Source organism: Grampus griseus, assembly GCF_964374135.1.
Source record: "Grampus griseus genome assembly, chromosome: 9".
Taxonomy (NCBI): domain Eukaryota; kingdom Metazoa; phylum Chordata; class Mammalia; order Artiodactyla; family Delphinidae; genus Grampus; species Grampus griseus.
In genome coordinates this window covers 28372251-28389655 of record NC_139003.1, presented here as the reverse complement: position 1 = coordinate 28389655, position 17405 = coordinate 28372251, and the positions used below count along the sequence as shown (strand labels likewise).

At 37.1% G+C, this 17405-nt stretch overlaps 1 protein-coding gene across 6 annotated transcripts in view; it reads left to right on the top strand.

Annotated features, from left to right (window-relative positions):
* Nucleotides 1–17405, top strand: part of PTPRZ1 (protein tyrosine phosphatase receptor type Z1) — a 163177-nt gene that overhangs the window by 94534 nt on the left and 51238 nt on the right. For all 6 annotated transcript variants that reach the window (XM_082661905.1, XM_082661906.1, XM_082661903.1 and 3 more), the window contains exons 7-10: nucleotides 5453–5610; nucleotides 5778–5928; nucleotides 14662–14846; nucleotides 16284–16410. In XM_082661905.1, the coding sequence (XP_082518031.1) occupies nucleotides 5453–5610; nucleotides 5778–5928; nucleotides 14662–14846; nucleotides 16284–16410 (621 nt within the window). The remainder of the gene's footprint in view (nucleotides 1–5452; nucleotides 5611–5777; nucleotides 5929–14661; nucleotides 14847–16283; nucleotides 16411–17405) is intronic.

The window sequence follows — 17405 nt, the reverse complement described above, 5'->3', positions numbered from 1 at the left end:
TTCCTAAACTTAAAATGATGTAAAATATGAACCTGGATGTTCCCAGGCCTTGCACCAGCCTGTGGGACCACAAAAGTGATACTAACACTGGTTGTTAGTCCTGATTTGTGCAACTGTGGCACTTTGGCCACTCTCTTGAGGCCTCTTCAGTTGTTTCTGGGGGTCTCTAGGAGGGTGTAGTCTGAGCTTAAGAACCAATTTGCTCATGTTCTTGGACTAAAGTTTCCTTTTTAATATCTACTGTCTATAAGCCATTGAGGGGGATGCTTCATCAGAGCCTGCTGTCACATAGTACCCTCCCTGGGAATGTGGGTTCCCTAACAGCATTCTGCCTCTGTCCTGGCTCTTAATTCAGAAACAGAACAAATGGTCTCCTGGCTGTCTGGAAACACATACTAGTCTGCCCTCTATCTATCTATCTTCTCTCTCTCTCTCTCCCCATGCACCAACTTCTCTCCTCTTTTACCAAAAAATAAAATCCTCCATGCCTATCAGCCCATCTACTAGATACTTAATATTTCCATATACTCAGCAAGGGCACCTAAGCCCATACAGTTGTAGAGCTAGGATTTAGAACCTGTCTGTCCAAAAAGTTTGTTCTAATATATTGTAGAGATTTATATTAGTTACATGTTTCAGAACACATATGAAACACCTATCAATCTGATTTGAATGGTTGTGAGATATGATCTGTCCAAACTAAATAAGTTAAGTCCTTCCAAAGTTAAATGTTTGAGAATTCTTGGATTAAATTTAGTCCTATTTCAGAGTCTAGCAAAACCCCTGGCGCCCCATAAACGGTAGGTTTCCCAACGTTGGCTGCCAGCCATTGCTGCTGGGAACTTGAAGGCAGTGCTCGTCTTTAGACAGTGGCTCAGGAACTGCAGCTAAACTCACATTATATGGAGAATATGCGGCTAAAATCCTGCCACATATTCTCCATATAATGTGAGTGACACAAAAAAATCACCACTGTTCAACCATCATTCAGATTGTGAAGTCTGCCTTATTACGGTGTGGGCTGGTTGCTCATTTCCTATATTCCTCTCTAAGAGACAAACCCATTTCTCTTTCCTTCCCTCTTTCTCACCTTCTTTTCTTTTCCTTCCTTCCATCACACCTACTCTGTGTTAGACATTGCGCTCCTGTGGAGTGGTGAGGGAGGGTGCGGTTGCAGCAATCAGAGATAATGCATTAATATTCCCTAAGCAGAGCCCACAAAAGGAAAAACTGTTAGTCGAAATCCTTCAAGTTGCAAGAAGGAGACACACCCCAGGTAAATCATCAGTGATTCTCAAATGGGAGTTCTCATCAGAATGATTTGTGGTGCTTTCCTAATCACAAATGCAGGCCAGGAATTTGTATAGTGAAATCCTCATGGGCAGTGTTGATGTGGCCCCAACCTAAGTCTCATTGTCCTAAGTGATAAGAGTTGGTTTTAAGTATTTAATGGTTCTTTCCTTGCATTGGGCCTGACCATGGTCTTTGTCTTTATCTCCTTGTCTCTCACCCTCCTCATCTTTCCACCTCCTACTATCAGCCTCCCAGGAAGGAGGATCTGATTGGTTTGTTAACCATTAATTCATGTTCAAAGGAAGAGGATCACTGAGTGAATGACTGATCACAAATAGAGCAGTGTTGGCTCAGGTGTGATTCTCTCTTGTGTTAGTAATAGTGAGGTCATTCAGATGAGGTGCATGTTTTTGCAAGCCACAAAAAAACCCCACCTTAGTCCAGTTTTCTCATAAGATGATGGTGCAATTGGAAAATACTACTGTAATTGTAAAGTCTTGTGATATCAGAAAGAAACTTAGGACATGTACGTACATAACAAAAAAAAATAAGGTACAAAATAGTTAACGTGTCCATAACAGAGACTAGATAAGTGGTATTGAAGTGCCGTTGAAGGAAGAATGGATTCTATACTGAGATGAGGGAAGGAGGAATTGAAAACTTTCTTCTGATTCTTTCCATTGCTCTTAATTATTTCCCCTTTAATTTCTTCTCCAATTTCACGACAGTTATCTATTTCACCATCCCTGTTCAAATCTTCTGTTTTTCCTTTTCTGGCTTCTAGGTCTCCTGGTGTTTAATTTCCCACCTAATGTAGCAGTGAGTCAGTTTCTGGCTCCTTACTTAATTAGTATTCTCTACGTCCACATTTCCACGGAACATTTGTAAGATAAGTTTTTTCATCAGAAAAAGGAAGAATTGTAGTCCATTGATGATTTAAAAAGAGGTTATTTAATCACAAATTTTCTAAATATCAAAAACATAAATCTGAAAATGGAAAAATATTCACATCTTCAAAATAGTTTCCTTAGTTTCTGAGAACTTGAATCTGAGTCTGAATTCTAAATAATCTTGTCTTGACATTGGAGGAGAGGAAGACATACTTTTAGAAGTTACTAATTAACCCATTAAACCTAATGTAACTTGAATTTTCTAATGGATTAAAACGACTTAGGTTGTATCTACATGACACTATCAATTCTGTCAATAGGTTTTTACTTCTAAGATTTAGTCTTAAGTGCAGACTGGAAGCAGTTATCTATAACTTTATTAGCAGGCTTCTTTCTTCCTGAAGAAGTTTCTGTATTGCAGAAAAAAGTAACATTCAATAACTAACTTTTAAATGGAAATAGTTTTTTTTCCTTGAGGCTTTCTGGATGTGTCCAATCTTCATTTCATTTAGAGCCGTAATACACTATTAAGATCATCTGGTCCAAAATGTAAAATAGATAGCTAGTGGGAAGCAGCTGCATAGCACAGGGAGATCAGCTCGGTGCTTTGTGACCATCTAGAGGGGTGGGATAGGGAGGGTGGGAGGGAGACGCAAGAGGGAGGGGATATAGGGATATATGTATATGTATAGCTGATGCACTTTGTTATACAGCAGAAACTAACACAACATTGTAAAGCAATTATACTCCAGTAAAGATGTTAAAAAAAAAAATCATCCGGTCCAGTTATTTCATTTTGTAATGAGGAATTTGGGGTTCAAGAAGACTAAAATCTTGCAAAAGCTTTACTCTACTTAAGGTTTTCAACTCTGGCTGCGTGTTTGAATCACCTGGGGTTGGTCTTTTAAAAAATGTAGATGCACCTAAAATTATAACCTAAAAATAAATATAGATGCTCAGGTCCCACTACTAGAGATTTAAATTGAAACAGCCTAGGGTGGGGTCTGGGACATTGATTTTTTTTTAATGCTCCCCAGATAATTCGTATACTGCTACTCTGTACTGTACCATATCACTTAGGCTAGATAAAATTGGCGTCAGGGACTATTTCTTTTTTTTTTTTTTCCCGGTACGCGGGCCTCTCACTGTTGTGTCCTCTCCCGCTGCGGAGCACAGGCTCCGGATGCGCAGGCCCAGCGGCCATGGCTCACGAGCCCAGCCGCTCCACGGCATGTGGGATCCTCCCGGACCGGGGCACGAACCCGTGTCCCCTGCATCGGCAGGCGGACTCCCAACCACTGTGCCACCAGGGAAGCCCAGGGACTATTTCTTAATGACCTAAATCTACAAGACAGCGCAGAGGACATGTACTGGACTGGGTAGTTAAACACAGATAAGTTAAAATAAGTTAAACACAGATCTCACTGGTAAGCAGATTGCTGCCCATATGAGTGAGGACTGGTACACAAAGAGCAAAATGGCCAAGGCAGTGCCATTGGTAAGTGCTGTTGGAAAGATGCAAGATCAAAAATGGGACTCTTCAAGGAGATGGATTTAGCTGGGTTGTTTCAAGGTTCTAAGACTAGATGGAACACTTAGGAAAGGTCTACCAATTTTTTGTAGGAATTCTCTATTCTCGATACAAGTTATATATCTTTGTAAATATAGCAGGAATAAATCAATATTTTTATTATATATATAAAATCTGAAATATATTTTCTACTCTTTGTCCTGCCTTTTTACTCTCTTAATGGTGACTATTGATAAAGAGATCCTGAGTATCATGTACATCATTCTTCCCTTTGTGAATAACACTTTTTGCATGCTATTTAAGAAATCTCAACCTACCCTAACGTTATGGAGATAATTTTCTATGTTTTCCTCTAAAAGCCTTATTAGTCTGTTCACATCTAGATCCACACTCTATTTAGAACTGATTTGTGCTTACGGTGTGAAGTAGGGAATAAAGACTCATGTTTTTCTATAAGGATATCCAGTTGACACAGCAGTGCATATTGAAAAGGTTAATCATTCATTACATAGTAATTTTTCTGTCTTAAATCATGTAACCATATATGTGTGTGTCTGGACTCTTTATTTTCTTCCATAGTTCTCCATCTTTGCATAAATATCTCACTATCGTGATTTCTATGGCCTTATATAGTAGGTCTTCCTACTTGGTATCCCTACCTTTGTTATTGCTCAAGATTGTCTTAACATTTTTTGTGGTTACATTTAAATTTTAAAAACAGAATGTCATTTAATACACACACAAACACACACACACACCCCCCAACACCAACCCATCTGGAATTTTGATTAAGATGTCATTGACTCCATAAAACAACTTGGGGAAAATTAACATCTTCACAATACTGAATCTTCCCGTTAACATGTTTCCCACCATTTTAAGGTTTTATCTAATTCTCTCAAAGTTTTTAAATTTTCAGTGTAGATGTTTTACACATCACTTGTTAGATTTACTTGTATTTGATATTTGTTGCTATCATGTTATATTGTTTGAAATTTCATTTTCTATTGTTTGTTACCAGTTAATAGAAGTACAATTAAGTTTTATATATTGGTGTTGCATGCAGTGACTTTGCTAAACACACTTATTAGTTCTAATAGTCTGTAAATTATTTTCAATATCTCACATGCTCAGCTGAGTTATTTGAAAATTATGATGACATCATTTTTTCCTGCCCCATCTTCATGACTCTTTTTTTCTTTTTCATACCTTATTGTAAATAAATAAAGTAAATAAATGGTCCCAGTCCTCCAGTTCAATGTTAGATAAAAATGGTGGTATTGTAGAAGGATTCCTTGTCTCATTCTTTATCTCTAAGGGAAAAACTTTCAATAAGTCATTTTTAAATATGATGTTTATTATAGACTTTTGAAGATATCTTCATCAGAATAAGGTTTTGTTTTTCTTTTACACAAATTGGTATTAAATCCTATCAAATGGTTTTACTGTATCTATTCAGATGGCCATATGATTTCTGAATATCTTTCATAGGTAAAAATAATCTCTCCAGCATCTTGCCCATGTAATGATAAAGCATCTAGCACTATGTAGGGATATATGCAAGAAAATTTAGAATACGCCAGTTTTATCACCATTTTTGAAATAAATCTAAAATGTTCTTAAAATTTCAGTTCTGATTAAATACATACCAAAGCATATGTCTTTGTTTCATAGGAGCTTTGAGCAGCTAAGTTCCACTGTTGGGATTTCAGCTGAGATGTGTGTGATTCCTTTGTAGGGAAACAGGCTGTGTTGGATCCATTCACATTGCTGAACCTTCTACCAAACTCAACTGACAAGTATTACACTTACAATGGCTCCCTGACATCTCCTCCCTGCACAGACACCGTTGACTGGGTTGTTTTTAAAGATACAGTTAGCATCTCTGAAAGCCAGGTAATCTTGGAAATTCACACAAATGAAGTAATTTGAAGCAATTTTGAAAGCATTATTATCTAAGCTTTACTATAGAATATCTATTTTAATGCACTTGCCGATATGCCTTTGAAGCAGATACACAGTTAAATTATGTGTTATTATATGTTAAATTATCTTCTTTCCAGCTGGCTGTTTTTTGTGAAGTTCTTACAATGCAACAGTCTGGTTATGTCATGCTGATGGACTACTTACAAAATAATTTTCGAGAACAACAGTACAAGTTCTCCAGGCAGGTGTTTTCCTCATATACTGGAAAGGAAGAGATTCATGAAGCAGGTGTGTATTGAAACATAATTTTGTAGGAGGTAATTGTGGTATAGTGGAAAATATACAAGGCTTTGATTTTTGGAAATATTTTGATTATAGCCTTGTAGCTTTAGGTAAGCACTTTAACTTCTCTGAATCTCAGTTGCCATTTTTATAAAATGGCAATTAAAAATATCTGTCTTTCCAACATGAATAACCCCATTTTGCAGACAAGAGACACAGATTCAGTAAGGAAAGTAACTTTTCTAAAATACATAGTAATAGGTGGCAAAGTCACATACACACCTCCACATTCTTTGTGTCATTTGCCTGAGCTAACAGCTATAAGAGAGGGATGAATAAGGGGTGAGGTGTTCAGAGCTTGGGGAGATCACTTCTGGTTGGGATGACTAGGGAATCTCGGTGGGAGAACCACATTTGACCTGAGTCTTGATGTGTGATTTGGGTTTTAAATAAGTACTCATCCTTGTGCTGGCAGCTCCCAGAGAAGCCTAGTACCTAGTAAGGATTGAAACCAAAGGCACTGAATTATTAATGAATAAAAAGTGAGTCTTTCCCCCAGTTTCTTTCTTTGAAAGAAAAGAAGTTTGTCCTTGTCAAGTCCAGGCGATGGAGAGGAGGGAAAGTCTCTGGAGTCTTTTGAAGCTGACACAGCAGTCAGAAGCCTTTGAAAGTGTCCAGAGGACACAATCAGTTGCATCTACTGACTTGTTCTTTTCAGTTCACACTGAGGGTGCACTGGTTCATGAAAGAAAGAGTTGAAGTGGCCTTTGCTCTGGGCACTGAAAACCTTTCCAAGTACATGGTCTTCTTTGATCCCCGTCCTGCAATGAATTTTTGGCCGTGTATAATATTAATTCAATAATTGTCTGCTTTTGAAGGTTGGGCATTAAAACAGCATGTTTTTATTGTTTCAATGTGATATTTTTGGGAATTGTTTATCCTTTAACAACGACAGAGCACAAGACAACAGTGATGAATAGCTGCACTTAATGTGACATTGTTTCAAATTAAATTGCCCCAAAGTGAGGACATTTAATTATATTTCTACCAAAAATAGTAAATACTAAAACTTCCTGTCTGGTAAATAATACACAGTTGATTAGAAAAAAGAAACAGATTTACCCATCTCCTTTTCCGAAATGCAAATGACCAAATCACAAAGTAAATAAATACGATTTTTTGGTCATGTACTTTTATTAGTTATACTTTATTAAAACCCTTCAGTGGCTCCCATTGCTTTTAGAATAAAATCCAAACAGTTTGTCATTACATGGTAGGTCCTATTCAGCACTTACTGGCCTTGGTGCTTACCCATCCCTGGCCAACTTCCTTCCCTCATCCCGACCTCTATGAGGTCCCTGAAGGGGGCAGACCACACTCTCCCAGGTTGCATGTTCTTCCCTGCTGGTCTCCTCCTTTTTCTTCAAGACTCAGGTAGACCATTGCCTCCACTGGGGAGCCATCTCTGACTCTACCTCCACCCCTACCAAGCCTGGCTCTGGCCCGGGGGCACAGGACTGTGCCCTCGTGAAGGTGCCGTGCCCATAGGGTGCAAGATGAATGATGCTCGTCTGGAGTTCCTCTATGCTGGGCAGCCACACTTCTTAGCAGTTGCCATTGTAGGATATTGTCTGTTTACTTATCTGTCCCCCACCACCGTCTGAGCTCCAAGAAGGAAGTAACTAAGTCTTTTATCACTTTACCTCCTTTGCTGGGCTAAAGTAAAGCTCTCATTCATCAAATAGTCACCAAATGACTGAAAAAATCCATTTGCATATATAATAAAAATATGGCAGGCTATGCTCAATGGGTGCCTCTTGCATCGTTTAACATGTAAACCCTTACGTAAACCCTTCCGTTTTAATGTACATCATTGTTGTTTTTCACAGTTAAGGGATGAAGGCTAAAAATAATAATAACAAAAACAGTAATAGACCAGTGTGTTCAAACAAGCATTGGCCGTATTTTCCTCATTTTATAGTTTGGGAAGCTGATACTGAGTGGCTCACCCAAGTTCGTGGAACTGTAAAAGGCTGGAGTCAGTATTTGAACCCAGGTCTTCCTAATTCTACAGACTTTCAAAGCTCTCTCCACTATGCTTTATAAGGGAACATAATTTATGCTTACATAATTTTATAATAAAAACTGATGACTTTAATGACGTGAAACTTTTTTAAACATAGTATTGGCTCTTTTCAAAAACTAGGACAATTGAATTCTTGCATTTTCCATTATGAGTATTTGCATTCACCAAGCACGTATTTTCCATGTGCATATTCCTGTGATTTTTTTTTCCCTTAATACACTATTGCCCTTCTACTTTCTCGAACTGAATTTGAAAATAAGAACTGAGGATTGCATTTATTTTCAGGATTTAATCTTTATTAAATTTAGTCTGAAAATGTTTTTATTACATGAGCGTTGTAAAAAAGGAGAAAATATAGATAAGCACACAGGAGAAAATAAAAATGCCTTATACTGTCATTACCCAGAGATAACTGCTATGAGGATTTTGAGGAATATCCTTCTAGGTCTGTCTCTTAAATTAAAACTATATTATTGTATCTCACAAAAATCAGGCTGTACCACACTTATCTGTTTATTGATTTTGCTTTACTTAATGATGTAAATATATCATTAATCACATTCTTAATTTTATGTACTATTCCATTGTGTAGTCATAGCAACTTATTAAATCAGTTTCTCAGTTTGGGACATTCAGATTATATTTCTATATTTTGCTATTATAAATATCGAACATCCTCATTTTGACCATGAGAAAAGTAAGAGGTGGCATGAAAATTGTTAGAATTCTGCTCTTGGTAAATGCATTGTAGAAAAACATATTTTGCAAAATATCAATACATTATAAGTAATTGCAAAACCCATGAGAGGTCTGCATATCCATGCAAACTTCTTGAGGGTAGAAATCAAGCCTTATTCATTTTTGCATTCATAGGAAAATGCACTCAATGTTTGTGAATGAATCCATATTTTACCAGAACTTCAGTCCTCTATTTTTTGCATTTTTACCTAGCGTTGCCATTTATTAAAAGGCATTTATTTTTGGCTTCAAGGAATGGGCGGTGGCTCTTCTAAGAATCACAGAATTTAATGGAATCATCTGATCTTGAGGGAGTTAGTACCAGCTGTCTCTTAGTTAATGAGAAATACGTGTCAGTAACCATACAGACATAATGTGTGTGTAGAGGAGGTGAAGTCCAGGTTTGCCCCCTGCCTTCCAGGCAACAGATGCCTCCCTGCTGCCCTCTTATCCCACTAGCAAGGCTCTCCACCTAGAAGCAGGGGCCTCCTGACGCACAGTAGGAAAGAGCTGGGTCTTTTAAAGCCCAGTCGACTTCTGGTTTCAAACCGCAGTGCAAATACTTATTCGTTATATAAAAATTGTCAAGTTATTTAATTTCTCTGAGCTCAGTTTCCTCACCTATAAAATGTGAGTTCAAAATGGCCACCTTGTAGGGTTGTTGTGAGGTTTAAATGAACTAAAGTTTGCAAAGCAGTCCATTCCCTTGAACATAATATGTTCCAGACCCATAGCTCCTATTACTGTAGTGTATGTGTTTGTGTGTATGTATACACTCATGTATATATGTGTGTGTATGCATTTATATATTTGTATATATAGAATGGGGCAAGTTCTCACTAGTACGGCATGCTATTCAAGTTTTCCATGCTTAAGGCTTTTGTTTGTTAAGTAGAATTATAAATGCACTTTAAATCTCATTTGCTAGCATTGTAATATTATTTAATGCAAACTTTTTTAAAAAAAACCATAAAATATAAAATGCTTTTCCAGGCAGGGTAGCATGAAAAGAGTGTCTTCATAGCTTAGTGTTGTATTTGAGCTATGAGAAATTTTCTGTAATTTCCTGAAAAATGTCATGATGCATTATGCATCAGTAGACCTACCTTCCTGAAGGTCAGTCGTTGTAAATAGCATTCATTAAGGTCACATGTACATTAACTCTGTGCTCTAACCATCTGCAGAAAAGTGACGTGGAGATTATTTACTTCATGGAAGATTATATGTTACAAATTGAACTGTTGACGAAATTACTGTGTGTTCCTAGAGAAGATTGACTGAATTAGGTAGAATTCGAAAAATTTCTTTTGGTTATTTAAAGGGAATGGCATATAATCATTGAGAAGTGCAAAGCAGTGATAGATCATTTCTAGTTATTTTTAACATTTGTGGCAATCTTTACATTCATCTTATTAAGATCTGCTACTCCGTGAGGGGAAATCACAACCTTAATATTGATTGTCTTCTGAGTCTGTCAGTCTTCAAGTTCCTCACGTGGTAGTCATCAAATTCCCTGTCTCAATACTTTTTAAAATGCGGCTCATAAACCTCACACGAGGATGTGGTGGATTTATCAGTGCGCATTCACGGAAGTACTTTTGCCACGGGCTGTGTTAAACTGTACCAAACCTCAAACAATGGGAAATACTGGGTAAAAACCTAGTGACGTTTTCTCTGCCACTCCCCAAGAATCACCACGCTGTCTTTTCACTTCCATCTACATTTTTACTCATAATCCGTGGAAGTAAGACTGGGCCTTCTCCCTTAGGGCATGTGTCCCTTCTCCCAGGATGGGCACATAGAACAGCAAAGGCAGAAGAAAACTCCTATCTCCTGCCCTCGACCATCGGCACCGACTTTCGTGATTAGCCAATCACGAGACATGTCATAGGAAAAGAGGTGTCATGTTCTCCTCCTTTGTGCTTTTCCTTCATTTACTTCCTTTTCTTTTCCCACTTCTTTTCCTTTTTCCTCATGACACTCAGCGCTTTGCCTATTACTCTTTTGCAATTTGCTCTGCAAGGCATACGCGTTCCTATGTAGGAGGTGTTCACTCTCCAGATCCAGTCATTTAAGTGATGAGAAGGGAAAGGACTTCGTGTGACCTAAGTGTGTGAAGCTTTTACAACTTTTAGTGAGAAAAACGTGTACTTTTGAAAAGCACAACCTAATTTGATCTAAATGGCAGAATTTTTTAAAGATTATTTTGCATTCCTCTGTAAATGGAGTCTAGGATTTGGAAACTAGAAGCACCCATTACATTTAATACCTTACTAAATTTAAGGATTAGAGGAGTGAGTTTCCTATAGGCAGGGATGACACCGTCTTTATTTGTATGTCCAAGAGCACCTGGAACCAAGTAGATGAGAACTGAATGTTAAAAATAAGTTTTTAAGTAAGAACACTTACCACTCCCTTAAAATGGAGACCACATTCTCATTCTTTATATGTGAGGATCCCTTGCATGTGAACTGAAGCGCTTACTTGTATTCTGTGTGACTCGATGTGGACTCCAGATTTGTCACAGCCTGGCTCATAGCCACAAGCTTGCAGAAACCCGATTCTCCTCCTCCTTGGCCAGTGTTCCTTAAAGGATCAGTAACTGTGATCCAGGTCACGTGTAGCTTGTAGAAAGGAACCAGGGCATGCGATTCATTCCTAAGGAAATGGGACCTCAACATATTGTAGTTGTGAACTCCCCATAATCAAGGAAATTATATTTTTGTTACTATTTTATTACATTTATTGGTAGCTTGTATTTGGTGTCTGAATATATGTTGATCTGGAAGACACTTCTTGATTTTCAATCCAGATAATGAGCTTTATGGAGTGTATGTCCTTCTAATAAGATAAACTATTTTCAATACAAAATATAATGAAAACTTAGTGCAAATTAATAACTTATTCCATAGTCATTACACAGCTTTATGTCTGAACACCAAGTAGTGTATATAAAATTAACTAGATTGTTATTTAAAAGATCCCATCCTACCTTATAGAAGGGCAACCCTTTGGCAAGGTCACAGACTATATACAGAAGTACTGGTCTTTCTCTTGAATACATTCTAAAGTATATATCTTTTTTCCATAAAATTCTGTATTTCAGCATCTAAAGATAAGATTCAGCGGCAGCTTTATAACATATTACTAAGCTATGATTATCAATAAGCAAAAGGAATGTTTTAAAAATAAATTTCTAATTACAATGTAAATTTAAACTCTTAAACAAATTACTAATAAGCTTTCACAGAAGTGTAAAGAAGAAAACAAAGGAATGAAAACCTGGTGGCAAGGAAATGTGAATTTCTTTTCAGATTCCTACTTTATATTAATGCTGATGAAGTACCCACTGATTTCTACTATTAAGGCAAGATAAACATAGACGTCTGACCAAAATTGCCTGCACTATTTAGGAAGTAGTCCTTTGGGTATTTTGCAGCTAATAATTTTATGTTTTTCTCAGTTTCTCAGAGTTTTATGTTTCATGTACATGCATAAAACTCTAATGCATTTTAAGATAGTTTCATCTTTGAGGAAGAGATAGTTCACTTTAAGTCATTCTCACTCTGTACAAAGTGGGAGTGATTTTTGAGCAAAATCTGCAAATGATATTGACCAGAATCACTTTCCGTCTTTTAAAAACAGACTTGGGATTCATCAGAATCTAGGCTGAGGCAGTCCTGTTCCTCCACCTGTATAGTTTGTTAGCAGCTTACTTCTGAGATGCTTTGGTGGTCTTCTGCCATCTGGCGGACACTAATAGAATTGTCACTAGATAGAGTAACTATGATGGAGTCTAGACCTGAATTAGAATACATTTTCTTATTCTGAATTCGTGGTTTTGATAACGGAAGAATTGTCCTCTTGTTCCCAAAGCAACACCCCACCCTACATCCTCGATAAACAAAAAATGGTATATAGTTTTAACAGTGAAAACTTCTGTCTCTAACTCATACAAAGTTATTCATATATTGATTTAAAGAGTATATGTGTATATATATTTATGTTTATATATATTTATATTTCTCTGAATCATTCATATACCATTGCTAGCATAGCGTACATATGCCAAAATATCTGTTATTAAATACTGTAATAAAATTTGTTTCAATTTATAAGGTCAATTGTTAGTTTTGGGTGCCCTCCCATGTTCACGAGAAAAACTGCAGACTGAGAGAGACAGAAAGGCTTTTTGGTCATATTCTGATGCTGCTGCTTGCATGTTTTCGTTGGGTCCTGGAAATAGTTTTGGCAGTAGCAATGATTGGTTGACTTAAGTAAACTGCGTGGTCTCGTCTAGTGGTTTGTAACTTCTGGTATCCCTTTAAAGCAAAGCCTGGATTCTGTGAGCATAATATGCTCTGCGAGCATAATCTTTGGCCTTAGGGACCTTTCTCTCCCTCTCTTTTGCAAATCTATCTGGCCTATGAAGAGATTATATTCATTACTTTGCTTTATTAGCACAGTATCATGAATTTTGTCATTTTTATCCTCACAGTTAGTCCAAATTATCACATTATGAATGTATTTCAGAAAGTATCAGAGTTTCCTTTCTGATGGGACTACATTTTTGGCATGATTCCCAGCATGGATTTCAATTCATTTTAAGAAGTCCCTGAATGAGTTTCAGTATATTTTTTCAGCTAAGACAAACAAATCTTCTAATTCCCTGAAATTAATTGCTTAATCTATTTATGATGCCAAAGTGGGATTTTTGTCAGCAGGTCTGAAAAATATTGAAATAATAGTTTTAGTTCTTCTCTGGTTTTCTGTCATAGGGAATTTTTAATTAGTTTAAGGATTTTCAAACAATAAAACGTCTGATAATAGACCGTCTTTTATCGTTGAAATTCTCCTCATCCTGAGCTAAGCATATTTGTCAGGTACCCAACAAGTGTAATAAAGACACCATAAACTTGAAGATATACTTTGTTCCTTTATTTTTGAAAATGAATCAGTATGCCAGATATATTCAAGACAGTGTTCTGGGCAATACAGAAATATGAACCTCTGGTTCTTATGTTTATAATCTACTAAAGGAGTTAAGACATGCAATGAAATGCAATGAAATAATAATAATGCAATAAATAATAATGCAATGAAATAATAATGAATAATAATGCAATGAAATAATAATGAAATAATAGTGGTAAAACAAAACAGACAATTGAAAAAGACAGCGATCACTTCAGCAGAGATCAAAGCATGCATGACAGAGAAGGTTGCGCTTGATCAAGACATTTCCTGAGTGGGAAGATCAGACGTCAACAGATAGAGATAGGAGGTGTCGACTGAAAAAAAATGCACAACCTAAAAGTTGAGCGTTATGTTTTATTCGGCAGACATTCTAAGCACTTCAAGCCCAGGAGACAGGACTCTCAGATCACTCTGAGGGACTGCTCCGAAGAGGCAAAGGGGGAGCCAGGATATATAGGAGTTTTTGCAACAAAGACCAGGAAGTCAGAACATCAAAAGATTACCTACTGTTAATTCAAGAAAACCAGGTATCTCAAGTTAAGGAAGTTAGCATTTTTCTATGTATCGGAGGATGCACGAGTCTGGGCTCACTGAAATCATTCCTTTGATATGCACCTCAGCTGTCTGGGGTCAGTTTCCTGTACACTGTCATCCTGAGTTTCCTCAGGGGGCACTGTTGGGACAGCTGTAATGTGATGGCTTGACGGCTGCAACATCCTTTGTTTACTGATATGGCAGGCAATATTTTTCATTCACAGAAGGAAGGAAGAAGTATCTCAGATACAGGAAATGGCATGAACAAAAGTGCCACAGTGAGAAAGTGTAACTTTTTACCCTTTATTAAAATACAACAAAAATGTTCACAGAATATGTTTCACTTGTTGAAATCCTAGAGGGTGACAGTTGTATCGATAACTGTACTTTTTTTTTCTCTGAAGTTTGTAGTTCAGAACCAGAAAATGTTCAAGCTGACCCAGAGAATTATACCAGCCTTCTTGTTACGTGGGAGAGACCTCGAGTAGTTTATGATACCATGATTGAGAAATTCGCAGTTCTGTACCAGCAGTTAGAGGGAGAAGACCAAACCAAGCATGAGTTTTTGACAGATGGCTATCAAGACTTGGTAACTATAAAATCAATTGTTTCATGTATTGTAGTTTAATTTTTAGGGTAAGAGCTTAAAATGATTGTATATTGTTGCCTTTCGTGACTTTAGACTTTGTATGAAGCTCTCTAGTGGGGTGAAGGGGACACAGAAGCTATATTTAACTATGTCAGAACTTACAGTGGTTGACACTAGGTTCTTACTAATGTTTTGAATTACGTGGAGACCACAGCTTTGCCAACAGCAACATTGTAGAGTAGACACTTATGGAAGACTTAGAACTGGAAATCATCTAGTGCAGCCTCTCTTTACAAAGAAAAGGACTCAAAGAACAGTTAAATACTTTATGCTCTCACCGTTGGGGAAAGAACTGGGCCTGGAATGTCAGCGCTCTGATACCGTCGTATGTTGTTTCCCCATCATACTGAATCAGCACAAGGGAAATAGAGTAGGGAATAGAGTAGGGGTCTTGAAAGTCCTTTTCTTTGCATCAAATTTCCAAGTAACAGAACTTCCCTGGTGGCGCAGCGGTTGAGAGTCCGCCTGCCGATGCAGGGGACAGGGGTTCATGCCCCGGTCCGGGAAGATCCCACATGCCGCGGAGCGGCTGGGCCCGTGAGCCATGGCTGCTGGGCCTGCGCGTCCAGAGCCTGTGCTCCGCAACAGGAGGGGCCACAACAGTGAGAGGCCCGCGTACCGCCAAAAAAAAAAAAAATTTCCAAGTAACAGATGTGAAGTCAATTGAGATAGAACTCTGGGGACATGAGGCAGGTAATCCTTAGTAAAGGATCCATGTCCTCTTGCTCCCCACCCATGCACAAGAATTAAAGAAAATAAAGTACAGATTCCTTCTGTGACCTGAACATCTCAGTATTAAGCTTTGCCCTGGAAGGGAGGTATTGAGGTATAGCTGAGAAAACCCCTCAAGAAAGCCCCCAGTGTAGGTCCAAGACCTTGAACTCTGAATACAGACACTCACTGGGGTGTCACTCAAGCCCTAGGAACCTGCATTTAAACAAAAGCTGGTGTTGAATATTATATAAACAAAATAATGAGATTTGTAACAACTTTTTAATTCAGATGTCTAGAACAAAGACACTATGAATTGAGAAAGTTGAGGGATTTATGAGAATATACTATTTTTCACTCCATAATGATGTGAAGATAATAATTCTATTTACATAGAAATTTTAAATAAATATTTAAAATACGAAATTTTCTAATACTAGATCTGATTTGTAAAAGAAAAAAAAAGTGTAGTTTTCCAGTATCTCCCTAATTCACAAATATCACAAGTTCAACTTAACAACATTGCATAGAATTTTTTCTCAGGCTAATAAAATATAAATTTTTCTATTGACAAATGAGAAAATCTTTTCTAAGCACCGATGTCTAGCATGTTAGTACTCCTATGAGAATAATACATTTGTACAATTACTGCCACCTTTCTTTTAGGGTGCTATTCTTAATAATTTACTACCCAATATGAGTTATGTTCTTCAAATAGTAGCCATATGCACTAATGGCTTATATGGAAAATACAGCGACCAGCTGATTGTGGACATGCCTTCCAATGACCCTGGTAAGTGACCCCCTGATATGCCTTATCTAAATAAACGAGGCTAGTTTAATTTCTGAATGCATTGGTGCTTTCTCTCTGACTTTATATTCTTTTGGCCAAAAGGCAAAATGATTTCCTGTTTAGTCTGGATCATCAGGTAATTTTGTAAAGCATGGAACTCATTTTTCACGTAGCAGATATGGTGCAGCACAATAAGTAAATTTATTCTTAATATTGAAGTTTTCTATTTGTAATATAAGAACAGCAAAGCCTATGGTAACGTCTGTACTGGCCACCAAATGAAAATAGCTAAGTAAATATAAAGTCTTTGATTTTGGAAAATAAAGAGTTGGTTTCATTTGTGTTTATTTCCTCTTTCAGCCCCCAAAGCATTTTGTAGTAAGTATATACGTGATTCAAGAATCATGTGAGGTACTTTGAAATATCTATACAAAGCATCTCAAAAGTTTATCTTAGATATTTTAATCCATTTTTTGTAATTTGGTGGGGGAGGGGGAGCTTTCCTCTTAGATTTGCCAGTATTATTCCATAAAAGCAAACAAAAAAGTTGTTTCTAATTGTATTTCATTTGCATGCATCTTCTCTAAGTATTACAGGAAAATCTTTGATCTCAAGGCATATGCAATAATTGAATGAAGTGCTGACCATCATAATTTGACAATTTACAAATTTACATAACTAAATTAAAGCCTTCCTTTTGTTAGTATAAGCATTTTTAAAGTGATGATAGAATGGAATTATATATGTACATATATGTGTGTGCATATATATATGCATACACATCATGCACATGCATGTTCATAAATATATGCAAACATACATACATACACAAATGTCAATATTCTTTGTTCATCCCTATCATGAGGCTACTCACTGAAATTTTCACAAGTTTTTAATGGCGATGGTTACAAGTGATATTAATTGTAGCGTATTTTACTTTTACATATGGAAGGAAAACTGATGTCTGTTGATTTGCCTTTGTGGTCTCTATGCTG